This window comes from Emydura macquarii, unplaced genomic scaffold (assembly GCF_026122565.2).
Source record: "Emydura macquarii macquarii isolate MOO-44397 ecotype Brisbane River unplaced genomic scaffold, CSIRO-AGI_Emac_v2 contig_1263, whole genome shotgun sequence".
NCBI classification, from domain to species: domain Eukaryota; kingdom Metazoa; phylum Chordata; order Testudines; family Chelidae; genus Emydura; species Emydura macquarii.
In genome coordinates, this window is record NW_027131400.1 from 426,157 (window position 1) to 446,982 (window position 20,826).

Below are 20,826 nucleotides of genomic sequence, written 5' to 3' on the forward strand. Positions count from 1 at the left end.
CTTCAGGGGAAGTTATGTCAGCCTAACTATAAACATTTACATTCATGCTTCAATTTATAAAAGTACAACTTTTCTGTAGAGATGAGCCCAAAGAAATATTATTATCGCAAAAGGATTAGAAAGTTTGTACCCTTAACTGAAATGACATCTGGGTGTAACAGAAGGGAAACATAGTATGGGATGTCAGACCTGGTAACTCAGTTTTAGGTTTGTTCAAATTTCTATAGCAGCTACATTTTTTTCTTAATATCACCATGTCAGGGGGCTGGTTGAGAGGTGCTCTTTTCATCAAGACTTACTTGACAAAAGGTGAGAACATAGCAACACAGCTAAAATCAACTCCTATCCTAACACAGTGTGGGCCAGATACAGCCACCTTGTGGAGAGTAACACTTTACTCAAATGGTCCTATTCAAGTCAATGGGAGTATTTCATGAACTGGAGTAGCAGTTGTACAATCAGACCCCCATGAAGCAACACATTAAATTGCTACTGTGCAAGAAGGACAACTTTCATAATTCTGTTCATTGTCTTATCTTTGTTTTCCCCAGTGAACAATTATGATCTTTAATTTCAAAATGTACTGGTTTCCAGCTCAGCTCAATAATCCAGTCACTCCTCTTACATAAGATATCCACATGCATTTCAGACAAGCATATCCAGCCTGAGTCTACCCATCAAATGTTTCACCATTGATTTTTACTCCAGACATCCATCATTCTGTTCTCTCTGTGTCTTTTGGAGACATGAACTATAACTTTAATGCTAAAGCTACACAATTATCCATCTGGTATGGAAAGCAGTGAGTGAGTTGAAGTTTAGTGAGCACGCGCCGCAAGTGTATCTCAGGTTAAACAAGCCGCCTGAGATTTAATTTAAAATAACACTTGCAGTGGGGCAAAAAATTGCCTGTCAGACTGTGGCCAAGATTTTGTTAATAAGAAAAATGAAGTGTATTTAAAAAACCCAAGAATGATTAACTTTTTCGTGGCTGAAACTGGCTGCTTTTAAAAACTAAATTCCCTTTAGTTTCCATTTTTTTTAAGTGACAATTTTCCCACAAATACAACATTTGTTTTTTGTTATGGGCATAGGAGGAGCGGGATTCAGAGTGCTAACAAAAAAACATAATTGAAGAACATGGCTGACATCACTTTTCAATGAAACTACATTCTTTGGAGTGTATTTTCAGCTTCACTTACATGCTAAGAATATATCTTGTATAAACAGATTGGCTTGTTATTGGTATGACATTTAGAGCTGGTCAGGAACTTTTTGGCTCAATGTTTTATCATTGGAAAATGCCAGTCCAGAACTTCATAGGAACATGTTTGTTTCAATGAAAATTTACTTTAGGTCCAAGATGGAATTTCTGAGAAAAAAATCAAACAGCGAGAGCAAGAAAGACCCACCACAGAACAGCCAATTGCCTGGTGGTTTGGACAGTCACCTGAGGTATAGCAATGTAACCACAGTAGCAGCAGTGCAGGCCTGGCTGGGCTATGCTAAGTACATAACCACTGGTTTCAAGCAGGTACTTATTCAGCATGGCTCAGCCATGCCTCCACTGCCACTACCAGTGCTACCTTGGCTACGCTGCTGTTTATACTTGCGCTAACTTAATGAGAGCTAGCACAAGTATGTATACACAAGCAATGATTTCACACTTCTAGGCTAAGTAAAATTATTACTGCTTTGCCTGTGTTATAAACACCCACCCAGGAAATGAGCAGCCTAATCTGGACAGTGTTTATCTTTATTGTTCAGTAGGAGAGGCAACAGTCAATGGATTACACTAGATGGATTTATTTCTCTCTTCAGCAGCAGGCTTAATCAATTAAAGATAATATAACAGTTGAATAGTTTTACTGATCTAGTAGATTAAACCTATTGGTCTCAAAAGAGCTATTTACAAAGAATCAGTTACATAGTAAATGCAATATTTGAAGATAAAATTCCATCATTGTTTTCAGAGTTTAACTCCCTCTCATTTCAGCTCTTTCCAAACTCAGAAAATTCAGGAACAAGGGAGGGTAATCAGCAGCTGGGAAGAGGAGATATTTGGGGGTAGGGAATGGGAGGGAGCCAGAAGATGAAAGGATGATTTGAGGCAAACTAAGAAATAATAGTGTGGGGGAGTTATAAAGAGTGAGAAGCAGGAGTAGTGAGAGCACAAGCAATGAGGAGTGAAGCAGGAGAGGCAGGCAGGGCTGTGCGCAAAATGGTCCAAGGGTGCTAGCTACAGTAGCTGGTGCGGGCATTTGGACTGCATTTATTCTATTTAGTAGAAAAAAGTGTGCTGCGTGGTGGCTGTATACAGAGAGAAGGTCAGGCTGCTCGGGTGGAGCAGGTGGGCCAGAGGAGAATTTGAGCTGGCTCTGGAAAACTCAGAAGTGTTGCAGTGCTCCATGAGTCCTACAATCCCTTTAATCTTACTGAAGTTATAAACTGTAGCCAAAGGGGTAAAACAGATGAGGAATCTACCTTGCATTTCAGACACTGCTGCCCAGCACCCATTTACAGTGTTATCATCCAGCATCAACTTTTCCTTGAAGGTCACTTCAAGTTGAGACCAATAGTTTGAGTCCACCTGTTTGCAGCGAATGATATTTCATTCTCCTTTTACTGTTGTTGTGATAAGAGAGAAGATGGGTGAGGCAGGATCTTCTATTAGACCAACTTCTGCTGGTGAAAGAGACAGGCTTTAGAGCTCCACAGAGCTCTTCTTCGGGTTGTCATAAGTATGGACTTGGAGCTCATCTCTGAAGTTGGGAAGGCCAGGGTGAAGAAGTGAGTCTTATCTCTTTCTAAAAGTGGCCAGGTTTGTGCTTAATTGTATGTTTTGGTGGGAGCAAGTTCCAGAGGAGAGCTAAAGGAAGAAAATATAGCCAAGATTTTTCCCTCAGTCATTCCCAGCACAGCTTTTCATGAGATAGCAACAGGTCCAGTTTGTACTGTCAACCTTCAACAATAATACTGAGAAGGGCTAAGTCCCTCTTCTCTAGCCTGTTCACACTGGCTAGTTTAGCCTTCTATGATGGCAGGATGGACCACCACATTCCTTCCCCCTAGAGAGAAGTCAGAGTACTTAGAAAGAGATCCAGCCCTGGCTTGTGATTTTTAGTGAACCAGAGCCCCACAAGCTTAGCAGCAGGGTGCCAAGCATATATGGTTCCTGTGGGCTTCTTTCTCCTTGCAGTAGTGTGGACTAGATAGGATGTCTTGCAAATGACTGACATTTAAAAGTTCTTTTCCTCGTGGGATGGAAAGCACACCAGTAGGCACTATTGTCCTGATTGCTTGTATTTCTGGAAAGGAGCCTTCATGGCCCTAACAATGGAAACCTCATGAGAAGATAACACAGCTCAGGCCCTCTGCTAAAAAAAAAAAAAAAGATACTGAAACTTGGCCAAAAAGCAACTCACCTCCCAGCTCCCTGGCATCCAAGGTACATGTAGGGAGATATGGCTATCTACTAGCACCTCCATTTCTCCCACACACCAGACATCTGGAGCAGTTACTGAGGTATGAAAGCTCGTATTTGTACTTACTGTAATTTAATTATTGTAAACCTCTTCTTAAATATTTCCATATTATATGTTTCTTCTTTGTAAAATTATCTCCAAAGGCAAGTATTATGGAAATATAAAATTCTGAGGAGGGGGAAAACAGCTGGTGCTTTAATGTTTATCTGAAAGCTATGTTTGCTTTCCTTTAGGCAACACTAGAACTACAGGAAACTAGAAACGAATCCCCAGACTCTTCAGGCTGATTTTCATAAAACTCAGATTAGTGCACCAGAAAAGAGGGGTAAAGAAAAGGAGGGAAAGTGACAAAACTAAGAAGGTCCACTTTACTCGTCTAATTAAGTTGTTTCTACAAAATCTCCTTCAAGCGACAATTAAAAGCTCAATTTATGTGTATAATTACATTGCCAGCCACTCCATTTGTCTTCATGCTATTCTTCCGCTCATCGGTAATAAAAGTGAATTTCTAGATCACTTCCACCAACGGTTACCTAATGCAAACATGAGGCAGGCCAGGGAGGCTGACAGGATCAATTGGCAGGTTTGCAATAACCCTCCTAGAAAACAAAACTAAATGAGAAGGAACAGCTATAAATTATTGTGCTGATATCTTAGTGCTGCAAAAATGTATGGGAGACAGACGTCTATCAGTGTGATTCCAATGTGAGCATGACATGCTCCCAGCGAATATGGGACTGTCATTCCAATGGGGAATAGCCTTCCTCTTCTCTGACTTGCTTCTCTTTGCCCAACGTGATTTATCCCTGTGTCACGGTTCTCACACGGGATCTGATCATGCTAACATTTACTGCTTATTACTGTGAGTGGTACCAGTAACTTTATGCATGTAGAAAGTGTCACTAAAATTAGTGTATTACCTGCATGCACAAAATTACTCACATCAGTAAGATTTATGGGATCAGAGCATTAGATTGTAGGTATTTTGTGGTGGGGCTCTTGTCTGTGGTCCATTAAACTGGGCACTGGCAGGGAGGCCAGCAGAAATGGATTGGATTGATAGCTCTGCCACTGGATTGCTGTATGACTTGGAGCAAGTCACAATCTCTGTGATTCTTGTTTCCCTCCCAATGTGTTTGTCTGGTCTATTTTGGGACTATATACACTTTGGTGCAGGATTGTTCCTTAGTATGTCTTAGTGCAGCACTTTGCACAATGGGGTGCAAATCCCAGCTTGGGCCACTAGGCGCTATCGTAATACAATGAATAATAATGTCTTTAAACTCTCCACAGGGCTATCCTGAACTAGCCGCTCAATACTAAACAACAAAGTAACAAGTCTGCTGGCTCAGAAATGTGAGTTAAACTGCATGGTGAGAAAAAGTTAAATATAAAGGAACTTTCACAGAGATATCTATGAAACAGGAAACATGGAATGACTGGATGGGCAGTTTAAAGCCTGCAGATCTTTCAGGACACTGACAATAATAAAGACATACCACATGGTAACATTCACAGATACCAAGGAGACTCTGCAGGTATTTAATGGTTGCCAGTGTATCTCCATTTACCCAGGACTAAAAATACGGTAGAGAAGCAATATAGAGAGATGTCTTTTGTAATATAATTTTAAAAATAGCAATCTGAGGAAAGTATTTCTTTAAACTTCCATCACAAACAGAAAAAGAAAAACAGAAGACTATGTTGGTCCTAAATATCTTCTCCAAAAGGCTAGTGAGTTAAACATTGAAAAGGATATTTCCATCCTGCACCATTATGTTGGCACACCAGATGTGCACAATATGACCTCAATTCAACACAATATTTTAAGCACCTGAAGTAATCATGTTTAAAGTTAAGCATGTGCCTAGGTAAGCTTCCTGAATGTAGCGCTTCTAGCATTATGCCCATAATTCTGTGAATTTACTTATTTTGCCCTGCCAAATAAGCCATCTCCACTACTATAGGAGACAGAACACTTTGAGAAATCCTTCAATCACTCTCCATTATCCAGCTGTCACATTTAATAAAGTCATGTTATGTCATTGAAATGACCACTTTGGGGATCACTAACCCTTTAAATGCTCCCCTTCTCAAAGTCAATTTAGATAATAAAACATTATTTTTATCAGATTTAATAAAAATTAAATCAGAAAAGACAACCTATATTAAGGCCTAAACTTACTGTAACCTATTACAATATTATTATTACAACCTATTACAACTCCAGGACGCAGGTGATTGTGCTGTACTTGCACACTCAAAGGAGGATCTACCAACTGCCCTCAATTGCTTCTCTGAAACTTACAAAAACCTAGGACTAATCCTGAACATTGGCAAAACAGAAATTCTCTTCCAGTCTGCTCCCGGTGAATCAACAGACCCAGAAAGGAAGATCTACATTGACAGAAAGGAACTGGAAAGTGTAGAACACTTTGCTACCTTGGCAGCCATCTCTCACAGAGGGCAAACAGATGTCACAATTCAGCACAGAATCCACTGTGCCAGCCTTGCCTTTGGTAGACTCTTTCACTGAGCGTTCAACAACCATGACATCAGAACACACAGGACAGTTTTACTTTACAAAGCAGTGATTATCCCAACTCTCTACGGCTGTGAGACTCGGGTGACCTACAGAAACACCTGAAAAACCTGGAACACCAGCACCAGCCCTTTTTCCAGAAGACCCTCAACTTAAAGCGGTAGGATCATCACACTAACGTCAGTGTCCTCACTGAGGCCAACATCTTCAGTATTGATGCCCTGATTATCCAGCACCAGCTGAGGTGGAGTGGGCATTGTGCACATGCCTGATGCACGCCTACCCAAGCAAATGCCGTACACCCAACTCACCAAAGGAGAAAGGAAGCAGTAGGGCCAAAAGAAACACTTCGAAGACATCCTCAAGAAAAACATCAAGAGATGTGGCATTGACTCCATACGCTGGGAGACAGCAGCCCAAGATAGGGCTAACTGGCGAAGACTTGTCAGAGAAGGAATGACCACCTTTGAGGAAAATTGCCTCACCTTGGCTCAGAAAAACACCAGAAAAGAAAGGACAGAACTGTCATGCAGCAATTGTGGCCCAATCTTGCCTTCCAACACCACCTGCAACATCTGCTGGCAAGTCTGCTGCTCAAGAATCAGACTCCTTAGTCACCAAAGGACCCATGTAAAATAAACACCTGTGAAAGAGATCATCCTTGTCTATCGAAGGATGACCGACTATTATAACCTATCACAATCATTTAAATCAAAAAAATAATATTCAAGCAGTAGGTGCTGCCAAAGTTTTAAAGAACCACAGATCACTGAACTGTAGGAAATCACTGGATAAGCACCGGGAACCACAGTTTGTTACATGCTAAACCAGTTTTTGGCAACAGTAGCCTCTTCTGCAGGTACATAGAAAATATTTTCTTCTTTTCTAAACTAGTTCAGTTTAATGACAGAAGTTGAGAAATTGACCAGGAGTTTAAAAAGCAGATAAGCTTGTTTTCTTCTTCCAATCTATGAACAAAAACTAGGTGTGGGAAGATGAGAGCTACTAGTTCTAAAATCTTAAAGGACATGGTGGCCAGAAACAATCAGTTCAATTCATTCACTACACATACTACTTCCTTTGTTTAATAAATCACTTCATTTTAAATGTAAAATAGATTTTGATAAACTTACTTTCTTCTTATATGCTCAGCACATTTAAGATCATTTATTTAACTAATAAAAACAGTTCTTAAATGCTAGTTTTGTGAAATGCAGCTTGACATAAGTGCAAGTAAAACCTTAAGCATCATCCAGTAAATATGTCATTCACCATTTTCTAACAATAAAAAAGTAAAAACAATCTGAAAAAAGTATTTTGAGTTAAATAATACTTAAATAAATGTGCACAGATACAGTGTATCTTCCTGGTTAGCAAAAAGTACCAAACTTTGCATGAAGGCTATATCTGTTTGCAAATCAATGTTTTAATGTTTTAAGAAAATAATTAAAAAGTAAAAATGCAAACAAGGTTAAAATTGATTATTGAAATACCTCTTAACTAATTTAAATCACTTGGATTTAAATCAGTCTACCTTGTACCCTCCACATTGTTTCTATCCATTTTTTTAAACCATCACACGTTAAGGAGAAAGCTGGTTTTACATGCTGTCATTTTGAGAAATCCTTACAATTTGGGTGTCATACAAATCACAATGCAATCACTCAGTGATACAGCCATTCCCATGCCGTTATAATGTCCTAAGTAATAGTCCAAGTTCCTGAACCTTGGATGAGGACATTTTTAATTATGAAGTTTTAGTTATTTACTTCATTTTTATTAAATGTTTTAGGGGAGAGCCCCAAACCAGATAAAACCATTTAATTGATTAAAACAAAAACCACTATGCTACTGAGTAGTTTATGTATGATATGGAATCTCCACCAGTCTCTAAGAACCCTAACTCCTTTCCTCCAAAATGACTGATAAGCATAGACATTAAGGTTTCAATTCATCAAACATAGCAGCATGTACTTACGTTCAATTAGATAAATGAAATTTAAGCAAGCGCTGAAGTGCTTTGCTGAATCAAGGCCTGATTGAGGTTAGAACTCTGTTTAAATTTTTTTCACTAGAAGAAAAGAATGTTATAAATCGCTTTATGAGTTGTATTTCCTCCTCCTGAGGAATGTCTTCATACAAGGTACCATAGCTAATATGGAGTAGAGTTGTGGATGTATCAGATGCTGTTGCTAAAAGTAAATAATAATTATTGAAAATGAGTCAAATATTGGCAACAGTAAGTAAAACTTCTGTATTTGGAATCAGGTTGGGGTGTTTTTGTTTTTGTTTTTTAAACATTTCATTACAAAATCTAAAATGGCCCCTACTTTGCTGGGGAAAAACCGTTTTTCAATTTTATTTTACTCAAAGTCATCTTTCCAGTGAAAAGAAGGCCACCATAAATCAAAACGTGACCTGTTCTGAGCAAAAATAGCTGTGAAGTGTAAAATTCAAATTTAAATTTTAAAATTTTCTAAGTACAAAAATTATTTTTAATATATATTAAAATCCATTGATGTTTATTGTGATTTATCATTATTCAATTGTTTATAGAGCTGGTTATATAATGAATGTATTCATTAATTGAAGTAAATACCATCCACAAACAAGACTACTTTTATATACACAATTGCCAAGATTTTAAAAAGCATCTAGGAATTTTGGATGCCTCAAGTTTTGTTTGCTCAACGTGAGACACCTGAAAGGGGTGTGACTATCAGAACGTGTTGAGTACTGACCATCTGAAAAATCAGGCCCCTTTAAAGTGTCTCAAATTGAATACCCAAAAATTGAGGCACCTAAAATCACTAGGTACTTTTGGCCAATAATATTTGGCTTACAATATTTGGCAGACATGCGGTGTGGAGCTTTAAAATTTCATGAACAAGAGCTACTGTGTGCTGACAAAGCTTAAAATTTATGCCAGTTCAGCCAGCACAAGTTATAAACTAAGTAAGATCTAGCAATGCATTTTTAATCTGATGGAGTTTGTAGAGAGTTAAATATTCTGAAAAAAATAACTCCTAACTCGTTCATCCAATCTCATCAAAAACTCTTCCTGTGCACTGAAGGCCTGACCCAAGACCAACAAAGTCAATGGGAGATTTTCCACTGACTTCAAAGGACTTTGGATTAGGCTCTAAACCTCATTCAGGACTAATGAAGAAACATTTAAAATTCCTAGACAATCCTACTGTTGAAATACAGCTTCACAAAATACAAACAAAATAGAGACTTTTAGAAAGTGAAAAAACATTTTCCCCAAAGATCCATATCTGAAAAATGCCTTGTCCAATCAACCTCAAGATTCATCATCATCCCCCTCCTTCCCCCCCCCCCCCCCAAAAAAAAAAAAAAAAAAAAAAAAGACACTTCCTCTCAAAAAATCTGAACTCACAGGAGTAACATTAGGTGGAAAGGAGCTTTTTCAGAAAGTTGAGTGGGTGGGGTTAAGATCCAAGTTTACACTGGAAAACGACTTACTTTGCAATCATACCTGTAGGGTCACTATTGCAATTTCCTAAGATGGTTTGCCTGAAGTCCTTAATAAAAGACTTTGCATTTCTGTGGTGCTTTCCAGCTGAGGATCTCAAACTATTTCATGGAACACATGCTCTGCTAGGTCAAGCCAGGTTTTTAATGCACATTCAGAGGGTGCCATCCTCCTTTTAAGTACAAGCATAGCACTAATTTTTCAAGATACACAGGGAGGCCTGCTCAGTTCTTTGAGAAAACTATAAATTGTGCAGTCACTGAGCAAAAAGTAACATTTTTTTAAGTTCATGGTACAGAAGCACTCTAAAAATAATGTAAATTGTTCCCAATCCAAAATGCCCAGGAAACATTTGCCCCCTTATTGTCCTCTTCGACTTAATCCTCATATGCAAGTTTTAAATTGCATCAGTATATTATGTCTGAATTCTAACTTGTGAAAAACAGTAATTTATAATGGATGTCCTGGCAGACCCTTGACTATAAAGGCCACTTTAATATTTGAAAGGAGACTAAGGCTACATCTTCACTGATGGCGGCAAATTCGTCTCCGTCAGATTGATTTCTCTGGATCGACTGAGCAGTCAGTGAAGACCTGCTCAGTCGATCCAGAAATCAACGTATTAATACCGCCTTCTCATGTGGCGCAGTGCAGTGAAGACGGTGCGCAGAAGAGAAGCAGAGAAGTTGACGGGAGTTGCGCAAGTTTTTTGCATAGCTTGCGAAACTCCGGTCGACTGCCGCCAAAAGACAAGCCCTAAAGCATTTAGAAATGGAAGCGTCTAAGTGGAATTTGTATGGTTTCTGGCAGAGATTTTACACCCTTTTTTGAGGATTTGTGTTGCCACGTTAGCTGAATTCTGCTGTATTATGAACAATACTCTAGGTAAAAATGTACTAACAGCAGGACAAAATAATCCAGCTGTAAAATTCTCTGAGGGAATCATGTAGCCAAAATAATATATCAACTGCTCTATTAGAATGCTTTTGATAACAACTGCAGCTAAAAGCATCTGCATCTCTGGCTAATGCTACAAGCACCAGAAGTGTCAAAGAAAATTGGGACAAAGTCAAAATACCCTAATCACTGCTAAATAATCACATTGATAAATTTAGATTTCACATTTATTTAAACACTCCTGGTATGTTGTGTCATTTTCCTTAAGCACGAAGTCTTAGCAAAGAAAAGAATTCTACACCTGTAATTATGGGACTCATTTTTTAGCTAATTATGTCATATTTATTCATCCTAAATAAAACTGTGTTGACAAGGAGTGATTGAAGGCAGATACTGCCTGTCAGAAAGTGGTGAACCCTTAAAATAGGATAAAACGTCATATCTAGTTGAAGGCAGCAGTTGAAACCTGCCTTTTATCTCTAATAATTTCCCATACGAGGTGTTATTCCCATCAAAGAAGAGCTGTTAGAGGCTACACTCAATTACTTATTTCTTCCTGATAGCTATTCTATTGCAGCTTCTTGAACATGACATTGCTATTAAAAACATTCCAAATATAAGGATATTTATTTAAAAACCAGAATTTAGCCCAAGATCATCAGAAAGTGGAGGACAGTGACTAAGGGACAAGGCTAGAAAGCTCAGGTGTGATTGATAGCCTATCTTTAGATAAGACTGAGGTATGACACTGGCTGTAGATGAAAATATTCAGATGTTAGAAAATACAAAACAAAAATTGATGGTTCCAGGGTTTCTTTCCTCCAGACCATTTTGAAACACCAGAAGCAATTTCCTGAATTTCAGAAGATGTAAATATATTTTAGGACTTTTTAATTTTAATTATAGAGAAAGCAGCTATCTGGAATTCTGTACTAGGGAAGTTTTACAGTATAACAGACAGTTAGTGCACACTAAAAACTATGAAATCAGGGTTCCAAATGTCCTCACATTTCCCATTTGATGCATGTAGAAACATTTGGGGCCTGATTTTCAAAGAGGCCTTAAGTCCAGCATTCTTCTGTGCACATGGAAATTTGAGAGAGCAACAATTGTATCTATATTGTACAAGCACCGATAGCTGCACTAGCAGCTTGCAGAGTCAGTCAACTAATCACACAGGTGTCAATGTGTGAAGATTGTGGCACTCATATTGCACTCAAGAACTTGCATGAATGCTTTCTAAAAATCAGGCCCACCATCCATAGAAATATTCAGACAGCATCTCTTCTATTTTCTTTCTTTTCATGATCTTTTTCTCTAATTTTTCTTTTCCAGCCTTCCTCCTCCTGTGGTCCCATCTCCACTGTGGAATCTACAATGTTGAGGGATCACAGCACAGTAGTGCCCCATGACTATTAAAATATACTAAACTACATTTGATCTATGCTCTTAAATCGTGCTAAAACCCTGCAAAAAGTTCAAGGGTACAGCATAGCTTGGGAACATGGCTCGATCCAGTTTACCCTGCAAGACGAAATTTTAGAAAATCAAGACGACCTAAATCTCTTCCTGCCCTGGCTTCAACACTTTCTGCACTGGGCATTTCCCTCCTACATTGCCTTTTCTACCTTCTGCAATTACTCTTTTTTTTCCACTCTCTCCTATTATTCTGGGCACATGCCATTGGATTTTTCTTTTCTGTGAGTATTTTCCCTGGTCTCACTTTATTCTTTTAGTCACACTGTGCCCTGCCATACAGTAGGGTCTCTTCACTCAGGTCTCTCCCCTTTATGATCTCAACCCCTTCTCCTCCCTGCTTTCCTTCCCTGTCTCTGTACCCCATTTCCCAAGCCTCCACGTTACGGGGTACCACTGTTGAACAACTTCCCTATTCTTCTTCTCGGTGTGCAATGAGAGGTGCAAGAGGAGAAAAGATGGGTGAGGTAATATCTTTTATTAGACCAACTTCTGTTGGTGGAAGGTATGAGCTTTAGAGCTACACTGAGCTCTTCTTCTTCTGGGGAAAGAAACAGCATATAAATTGGGACATACTTAAGCACATGTTGGAGGCAGCCACTTGACGTGAGCAATTGGGGGTTAGACTTATGCATAAAGGTTTTGAAGTGTGCAATTATGGATAGAAGGCAGTGTGGTGTATTACAAATCATTGTAATAAAACTGCAGCTTTGTTGACAAAATAAAACCACCTCGAGAGGCGCAGAGCTTTTTGCAAGAAACTTATCGACAAATCGACAGTGTAGACACTGCTGTATGTTTTTGTTGTGGTAATCGGCCCCCAGAAATGTCCCACAATGCCAATCTTGACCACTCTGGACATCTCTTTGCACTCCGCTGCTCTGCAGCCACCCACCCCTCCCGCTTTGCAGTCACTGTAAGTTTGAAATTTTTATTTCACCTCCTGCTTGGTCAGCGTGGAGAGCTTGCATCTCATCTTGCCAGCTGACTCTGCACAGCAAACACTCTCCCGCTTGGAGCACACCGCGGCTGCTGGACGTGATCAGCATTTGGGGAGGAGAGTCTGCCGTGCAGTCCCAGCTCTGCTATAGCCAAAGGAATTTTGATACCTATGGCCAGTTTTCTTGTGCCATGGCAGAGAAGGACTATGAGCAGGACATGCTGCAGTGCTGAGCTAACATCAAGGGAGCTGCAGCAGAGCTACCACAAGGCCAGCAAGGCAAACCGTCGCTCTGGTGTGGAGCCAAGGAGCTGCCGCTTCTATTAAGAGCTGGAATCCACCCTCAGCGGCAACCCCACATCCACCCCCACAACACCCATAGACACCTCCCCAGCCCCAGGGCACCAGATACTGGACTGAACCCTGACAAAGGTGACAACATTGATGAGGAAGTAGAGCTGGAGGATGACCCTGAGTGGGGGAACAGTCCTGTTGCTGAGGTTGGGAATCAGGACCTGTTCTCGACTCCAGAAGGCTACAGCCAGCCCAGCCCTTCAACTCAGGAAGCAGGAGAGGGGAGCTCTGGTAAGTGTTTGGAAGCTGATGCTGCTTGTGCATTAGAGTCCTTAGCTTGGCTAAAACATACAGATGCTTGAAGGAATAGAAATGTATATGAGTTTGCATGTGCTTTCCTGTTCCCTGGCTCATGTACGCAGTACAGCTGAGAAGCACAGCCCCCCAACGCTTTCTCTCCTCTAGGATTTGTTTGTGTTGTGTGCTGCTTTGTGTTTAATAATAAAAGTAAGTTCTCAAAACAAGAAGCACTCTTTATTTACGTGTTGAACATGATATGTGCACCTACCACCGACACACATGTACAGCTGTATAGCGGCCATAGAATGTCACAGCGCAGTTTCAAAAAAACACCTGATAGGCTCTCATTGTCAATGCCTCCTTGATGCATATGGCCCCCTGTTGTGCCTCTCTAATACCCCTGACATCTGGCTGCTCATATTCAGGTGCAAGGCGATCTGCCTTTGCAGTCCACTCAGGGGCAAACTTCTCGCCCTTAGCTTCACATAAATTATGGAGCACACAACAAGCGGCTATAACCACAGGAATATTGTCCTAATTTAAGTGTAGCCTGCCATAAAGACATTTCCAGAGTGCCTTTAACCTGACACAACACACGTTCAACAGTCATTCGGCACCTGCTCAGCCTGTTATTAAAGTGCTCCTTGCTGCTGTCCAGGTTGCCTGTGTAAAGGTTCATGAGCCATGGCATTGGTGGGTAGGCGGAGTCTCCTAGGATCACTATGGGCATTTCAACATCCCCTATTGGAATATTTTCATCTGGAAAAAAATTTCTGTTTGTAGCTTTCGGTACAGGCCAGTGTTCCTGAAGATACAAGCATCATACACCTTTCCTGACCAACCTGTGTTGATGTCAATGAAACACCTTTGGTGATCCACAAGCACCTGGAATACCATAGAGAAGTACCCATTCCTATTGATGTACTCTGTCACAAGATGGTCTGGTACCAAAATTGGGATGTGTGTGCCACAGTTAGGGAATCCCATTGCTGTGAAGCCACCCACTATTTCACGCACATTGCCCAGAGTCACAGTCCTTCGCAGCAGAATGCGATTAATGGCCCTGCACACTTGCGATAACACAGCTCCAATGGTGGACTTGCTGACTCCAGACTGATTAGCGACTGACCATTAGCAGTCTGGAGTTGCCAGCTTCCACACAGCGACTGCTACACCCTTTTCCATCGAAAAGGCAGCTCTCATTCTGGTGTCCTTGCACTGCAGGGCAGAGGCCAGCTCTGCACAGAGTTCCATGAAGGTGGCTTTGTGCATTCGTAAGTTCTGTAGCCACTGCTCATCAGCCCAGACCTGCAGAAGGATGTGATCCCACCACTCAGTGCTTGTCTCATGCGCCCAGAAGCGGCGGGTCACCATGTGCAGATGCTCCGTGAATGATAACAGTAATGTGCTGTTTGTCTGCATGTCACTCTGCAGGTCAGGTTCCTTGGATTCCTGTTCTGATTCTGAGCTCATTATGTACTGCACGACCAGCCGCGATACATTCAGAAGGCTGAAATGGAGAGTGGTGGACAACAGTGGAGAGTAGTGTAGGATCCATCTTTTCAAATAGAGATGGCAGGTGCTCAGTAAATGGCAGGGAGCCGTTGATAAAATGGCATGAGTTGTTGCCAGCAATGCAATGAATGACGGCACGGAAATGCAATGCACCATGGGACACTGAGCCAGCACTCATGCTGCTCCGCGCTCCTCCCCTCCCATCCCAGAATTCCTAGTGACAGAAGCTGCCGAGTTGCATGGTGGGATAGCTGCCCATGATGCACTACTCTCACTGTAGATATTACAGCACCAAGTGTGGATGCATTTTTGCAACAAAATGAGTGCTGTGTGGATGGGCGCAAGCATTGTAATTATAGTGCTTTTTTATTACTGAAAAAACTACCATCGACAAAACTTTCTAGCATAGACAAAGCCAAATTCTGTCTAGATAAATGGTACATAATGTGAGAGGATTTTTTCAGAAGTAATAGTACTGAAACAACTGCACACATTAATAATGAGTATTTGCATAAGCAATCTATAATAGGGGTTTATTATAAATAAGCTTATTAGGATGTTTTCTCACTCATTTGTGTGCATAGCTAGGCACTGCGCATAAATCATCGACCAAGGAAATTCTAAAGCATCTTTAGAACAGTCTTACCCTAACTGTAGCCTATATAGCTCAAAGGAAGAGATATGCATATACTTTCAATAATACAAGAAAAAAATCCCATGAAAGGGAAGGACAGGTCCATTAAAGAACAGAAGCAAGTAGGGCTCTTTGCAATGGCTTACATTAGCAGTGGGTCACAACCACAGCCATTTACTGGAATGCACACAAACTTGTGAGGGATATCCAATCAAGAAGAGACATGGATCCGAGCCATCCCTGTTTTTAATATTCCTAAACAAAATCCCAATCAATGAGGTTTGGCCAAAAATAAACCAGTTTTTTTCCTCCCCCTCTATTTGAAACTGAGAGAGGTCACAATCAGGCTCTCATAGTCACCCTTTCTGAATTTGGAAGTCTGAAAACTGACAGACAAAGATCTACCCATAAGAGTCCATAGAATCAAAGGTGAAACACCGGGAGAGAGAGCCAACAGCAGTCCAGTGATCAGTGTTAACTTACACATTCCTGCAGAAAAGCAAAAGTATGTTCCCTCTGTTGAAAGTAGAATGAATAGGAAAGGACCAATAGAAAAGTTGTTATTCTTTATTCATCTCAAGGCAATGTCACTGGTTTCTTCCTGCATAGATTTAATAGGCTCAGATATTTAATTACGGGGCGGGGGCACAGAAGTACCAACATGAGGCACAAAGAATGCTGTAATATGCCACAAAGCAAGAATTAAATTTGCCTGCCTAAAGGTGGCAGCTGAGCAGTTACTTGTATTTTCAAGTATTACAGAGCCTTACCTCTATGTAGCTATCTACAGGAGCTCTATGGCTATGACAGAAGAGGGGGAAGGAGATGCCATGTATGCTGGCAACAGGATTAACTCCTTTCTAGCAGTCATGGGCTGCACTCTATTAATGCTTTTATACACAGCTATATTGCCACTGCTGCATACAGCTAAGGTGCTCTTGCAAATAATGTCAGAGAGCTCTCATGACACAGCAAGAGTTCTTCCCTAACTTAGACTCCAAATCAGGGAAGCATTTACATGCATGCTTAATTTTAAGTTTTGCTTAGATGTCACTGACTTCATGTCTTACATAGATATACTTTTCTGACTCAGGACCTGAATGAGGATAGTGAGGTGAAGACTTCTTGAAGAACTGCACTCTGAAGAGATCAAGCTCTTGGGTTGATAGTTACATTTCAGAGTTGGAAGAAAAAGAGGAGTTATGGAATGGAATGGTAAACTGTATTATTCTGTTTGGCCACGAGGTGGTGCTGTATGTAAGATACCTTAATTAAATAAACCTTAGCCAGACCTGGCAGAGCGTTAAAAGATCTTATGACAAACATATCTCATGTATATGAGCAAGCTCTGTAGCCAGTCCATATCTGGTATAGAAGTACATGACATGGTGTCAGGAGTAAACTAACAATATAAATAGAAGGTAAACATCAACAAAGGTTGCAAGAGATCAATATGCTTCTCTTCAATGCCCCACAGAGTGTCAGTTTTGACAAACCTTCATAATGGACAGACTGGAAGCAGCAGTTTGCATGACTTTGAATCAAACAAATCCGCAAGGAAATTCAAGATACACAGGTATCTTCCTTAATTTATGCTGTAGGGAAACAAGCAGAGCATATCTTTAAATCTTTTGACTTTACTGAAGTAACAAAGATGACTACTACTTTTGACAGCACAAACAGCTATGTTTGATGCATATTTTACACCTCAGATAAATGGTATTTATGAAAGAGCATGTTTTCAACAGAGAACTCAAGAACCAGAAGAAAATGTTGTATGTTTTGTAAGAGCTCTGCATACATTGGCTGAAAACTGTGATTTTGGGGAACGCAAAACTTGAAAATATCAGAGACAGGCTGGTTATTTGGTTAACAGATAAAAACCTTTCACTTCAGCTACAACTGAAGAGAGATGCAACCCTAGTCACAACTATTCAAATAGCAAAGCAGTCTAAACTGATGAGAAACCAAAACCAAGAGCAACTTCCCAAACAGGAAACTAGTTTAGAAGCTGTTGACAGATGCAGCATGAGTGCTAAAGGTCATTACTGCAAATCTCCTCAGGCAAGGAGAGAGAACTCCCAGGCTGAGAGGGACAAATTCCAGTTTACATGCACAAGCTGTGGAAAAAGTCATATTCTAAGATGATGCATGTCCAGTCAAAGGTGCACAGTGTAATATTTATCGCATGAAATAGGGACATTCTGCTGCTGTTTGCCACACCAAAGCAGTCAGGGAGTTCACTCATATTATAGACAATTAAGAGTAATTGTTTCTGGGATCTATCATGTGTGATGACACAGAACCTGCCTAGAGAGTGAAACAGAATATTCATGGCAAGACTATTGACTTTAAAACTGACTCAGGATCTGATGTCACAGTAATCTCAGAAGGAATTTACAATCATCTTCAACCCCTCCCAAAACTGAAATCATCTGACACAGCTCTGTCTAGCCATAGAGGTATTCTGAATTGCCTGGGCTAGTTTACCACAGAAACAGCTTACAAAGACAAAAGCTATACATTCAAAAGTTCCAGAGGGGTAGCCGTGTTAGTCTGTATACAGCAAAAATAACGAGAGTCCTGTAGCACTTTAAAGATTAACAAATTTAATTTCTGCAGGCATAAGCTTTCCTGGGCTGTAACCCACTTCGTCAGATGTAAGGAATAGAAATCAGATAGGAGGTATATGTATACATCTAAGGGTAAGGAACAACAATGGAGAAGTTAGGTATAAGCAAAGTCCATTCAGTTAGACTACTTTGCAGTGCATGGACTATTAAACAATTCAAATGGACTCACGAATAAAGGCAATTGCATCGTAACTGCAAATGAAATGAGAAGAGAAATCAAACCACATCCATGAGGGACATCAAGGATTAACTACATGGTGTATCCAGTCAATGTGGTGGCTGGGCATCAAAGACAAAGTATCTTCTGCATGTGAACACTGCAGAACTAACAAACCAACACAACACAAAGAACCTTTAATAACAAGACCTCTACAAGACAGATCTTGAAAGGCACTAGCTGCAGATTTATGCAAATTCAGAGGACATCATTATCCTGTTGTCATGAACTATTTTTCCAGGTATATAGAAATAATGTACTTGAAAGATATAACAAGTTGCAGTGTTATCGAGAAACTGAAGCGCACCTTTGCTTACTTCAGTATTCCAGAACAACTAGTGATGGACAATGGACCACAATTCATTGCAGCAGAATTTAAGTCATTCCAAACAAAATATGGATTTGGAAAATATTACTAGCAGCCCATTAGCTTGTTGGTCATGTGGAGAGGATGAGAGAGCTGTATAGATAGCCAAGAAAATCCTATTGCAGGAAGATCCACTCATTGATTTTCAGAGTTACAGATCAACACCAATAACAACTACTGAATATACTCCCAGACAATTCCTGAGGGAAAGACAACACAGAATTACTGTTCCAACTTTGTCTCCAAAGTGGACAGAAATGAAGAGGGTAGCCAAAAGTTGGATAAAAGTTAAAAACTTAATGCTTTTTACCACAGACATCACTCAGAGAACTGCTGGGTCCAGAACCTGGTCTAGAACATGTTCATTTCAAATCAGATGAAAAAAAGGGATGACTCTTGCTGTTGTAAAGAAAACAAATTCAGAGCCCAGATCATATGTTATTGAGAATGACAACTGAGAGTTCAACAGAAACTATCAACATCTACAGTTTGTTCCTTAGACAGAACAATCACAGATGGCAGATGCAGAACAAGACGATGATGACTCAAAGGATTCTGAACCAGCCATAGCCAGTCATAGCAACTAATGGGTAACCAGATGAACCAAGTTGTTATGCATTTGGGTTATGTAATTAGGAAACAGTATGATTCAGAGACGCCTAACAGACGGATATATACTGAAATTCAAAGACAGTGTGACAGTAAATATTGTAAATTGTAGGAATGTAGAAATTAAACGGGGGAGATGTAAAGGAATGTGAAACTGTATAATACTGTTCAGCCACTGTGTGTGTAGAATGCCTTATTTAAAAAAAACCTTAGCCAGACCTGGCAGAGCATAAAAGATTTTATGATGAACACATCTGGTGTGCATGAGCAAGCTGTGTAGCCAGTCCATATCTGGAGCAGAAGTACATGACAGATTATGTAGCCCAAAGCTTCATTCTCTAGCTGCCAAACAAGCCACAATTGCAAGCAGAGTGAAGCCCCTCAGTGATAATGGAGCTTGTTTCCATTCCCACCTGTTTTTATGGCCTAGACACTGAGCCAGGAACCTCAACTTTCCTATTTGAATCTACAGAGTGAGGGTTACTCTATGGCTGGATTCATTACTGCAGGCTGAGCAGATGCAGCTGAAGTCTGACATGTTGACCAAGTATAAGGACTATCAATGCACGCAAGGCTGGGAGCTCTTTTGCACAAGCTCTTTCCTTTAGAAAGCTCCACAATACATAGCCATAGTTTTATTTATTCTTTTCTGGCTTGCACTGCTGTCCAGTCGTTTCCCAGGTAAATGACTGCCAGAGACCCAGCAGCTGCAACCTTTCACAACTTGTGTGGTTCAGAAAACCATAGATATATTTTGCTGGGATAGGCCCATAAGTGTTTTCCTCGAACTTCCTGAACTTTACTGCAGTGTGGTCTGACTTTCTTGGTTGCTGAAAGCTAGTAAGTTGATACAGAATTGATTTTCTGTAATGGTTGTTGTGGCTAAATGTCACTGTCAGCTCCTGTTTTAGAGCAAACAGTTAGTGTCATTTACTACTACCAAGAGGATCTACCATTAGGCCATTCTCTCACTACAATAAAGGGTTGAACTCAGCAGGGCATTTGATTACATCTATACAGCATCCCCACAATCTTTCTAAACAACAAATTTTCGTTTAGGTTTGGGTGAGGAAGAAGATCCACTGATCTATTCAAGCACAAAAAGAGGAGAAAGAAAATTTTGTTCATCATGAAATCTCCTCTTAAATTATTTCATCTGAACATTAATAATTTATGAATAAACGTCCACAATAAAACAGTGTCAGTGTCAGATTGATTAAACAATTCCCTCTTCTCCCTGCCAACAACCTTTACAAATGAATTCATGGAGCCACATTCTACCCTCTTTGACAAAACAACGAATGCCAAACTGAAGGCAAAAGTTGACCCATTACATATTTAGTAACATACAGTAATGGACTATCTGGACCTCTGAATGCCCTACATCAGAAGTATGACATGCATAAGCTAGGGGAGCTATA

The 20,826-nt window shown here is 40.2% G+C and overlaps 1 protein-coding gene across 4 annotated transcripts in view; it reads right to left on the reverse strand.

Annotated features, from left to right (window-relative positions):
• The window catches only part of VWC2 (von Willebrand factor C domain containing 2), an 87,411-nt gene that overhangs the window by 9,366 nt on the left and 57,219 nt on the right, over positions 1 to 20,826 (reverse strand). Inside the window, exon 4 of one of the 4 annotated variants that reach the window (XM_067550418.1) lies at positions 3,255 to 3,374. The exons of 2 other annotated variants lie outside the window; for them this stretch is intronic. In XM_067550418.1, coding sequence (XP_067406519.1) covers positions 3,346 to 3,374 — 29 coding nt within the window. In that variant the 3' untranslated portion in view covers positions 3,255 to 3,345. Of the gene's footprint in view, positions 1 to 3,254; positions 3,378 to 20,826 lie in introns of those variants that run through there. One more of the 4 variants, XM_067550417.1, reaches the window with a different exon arrangement.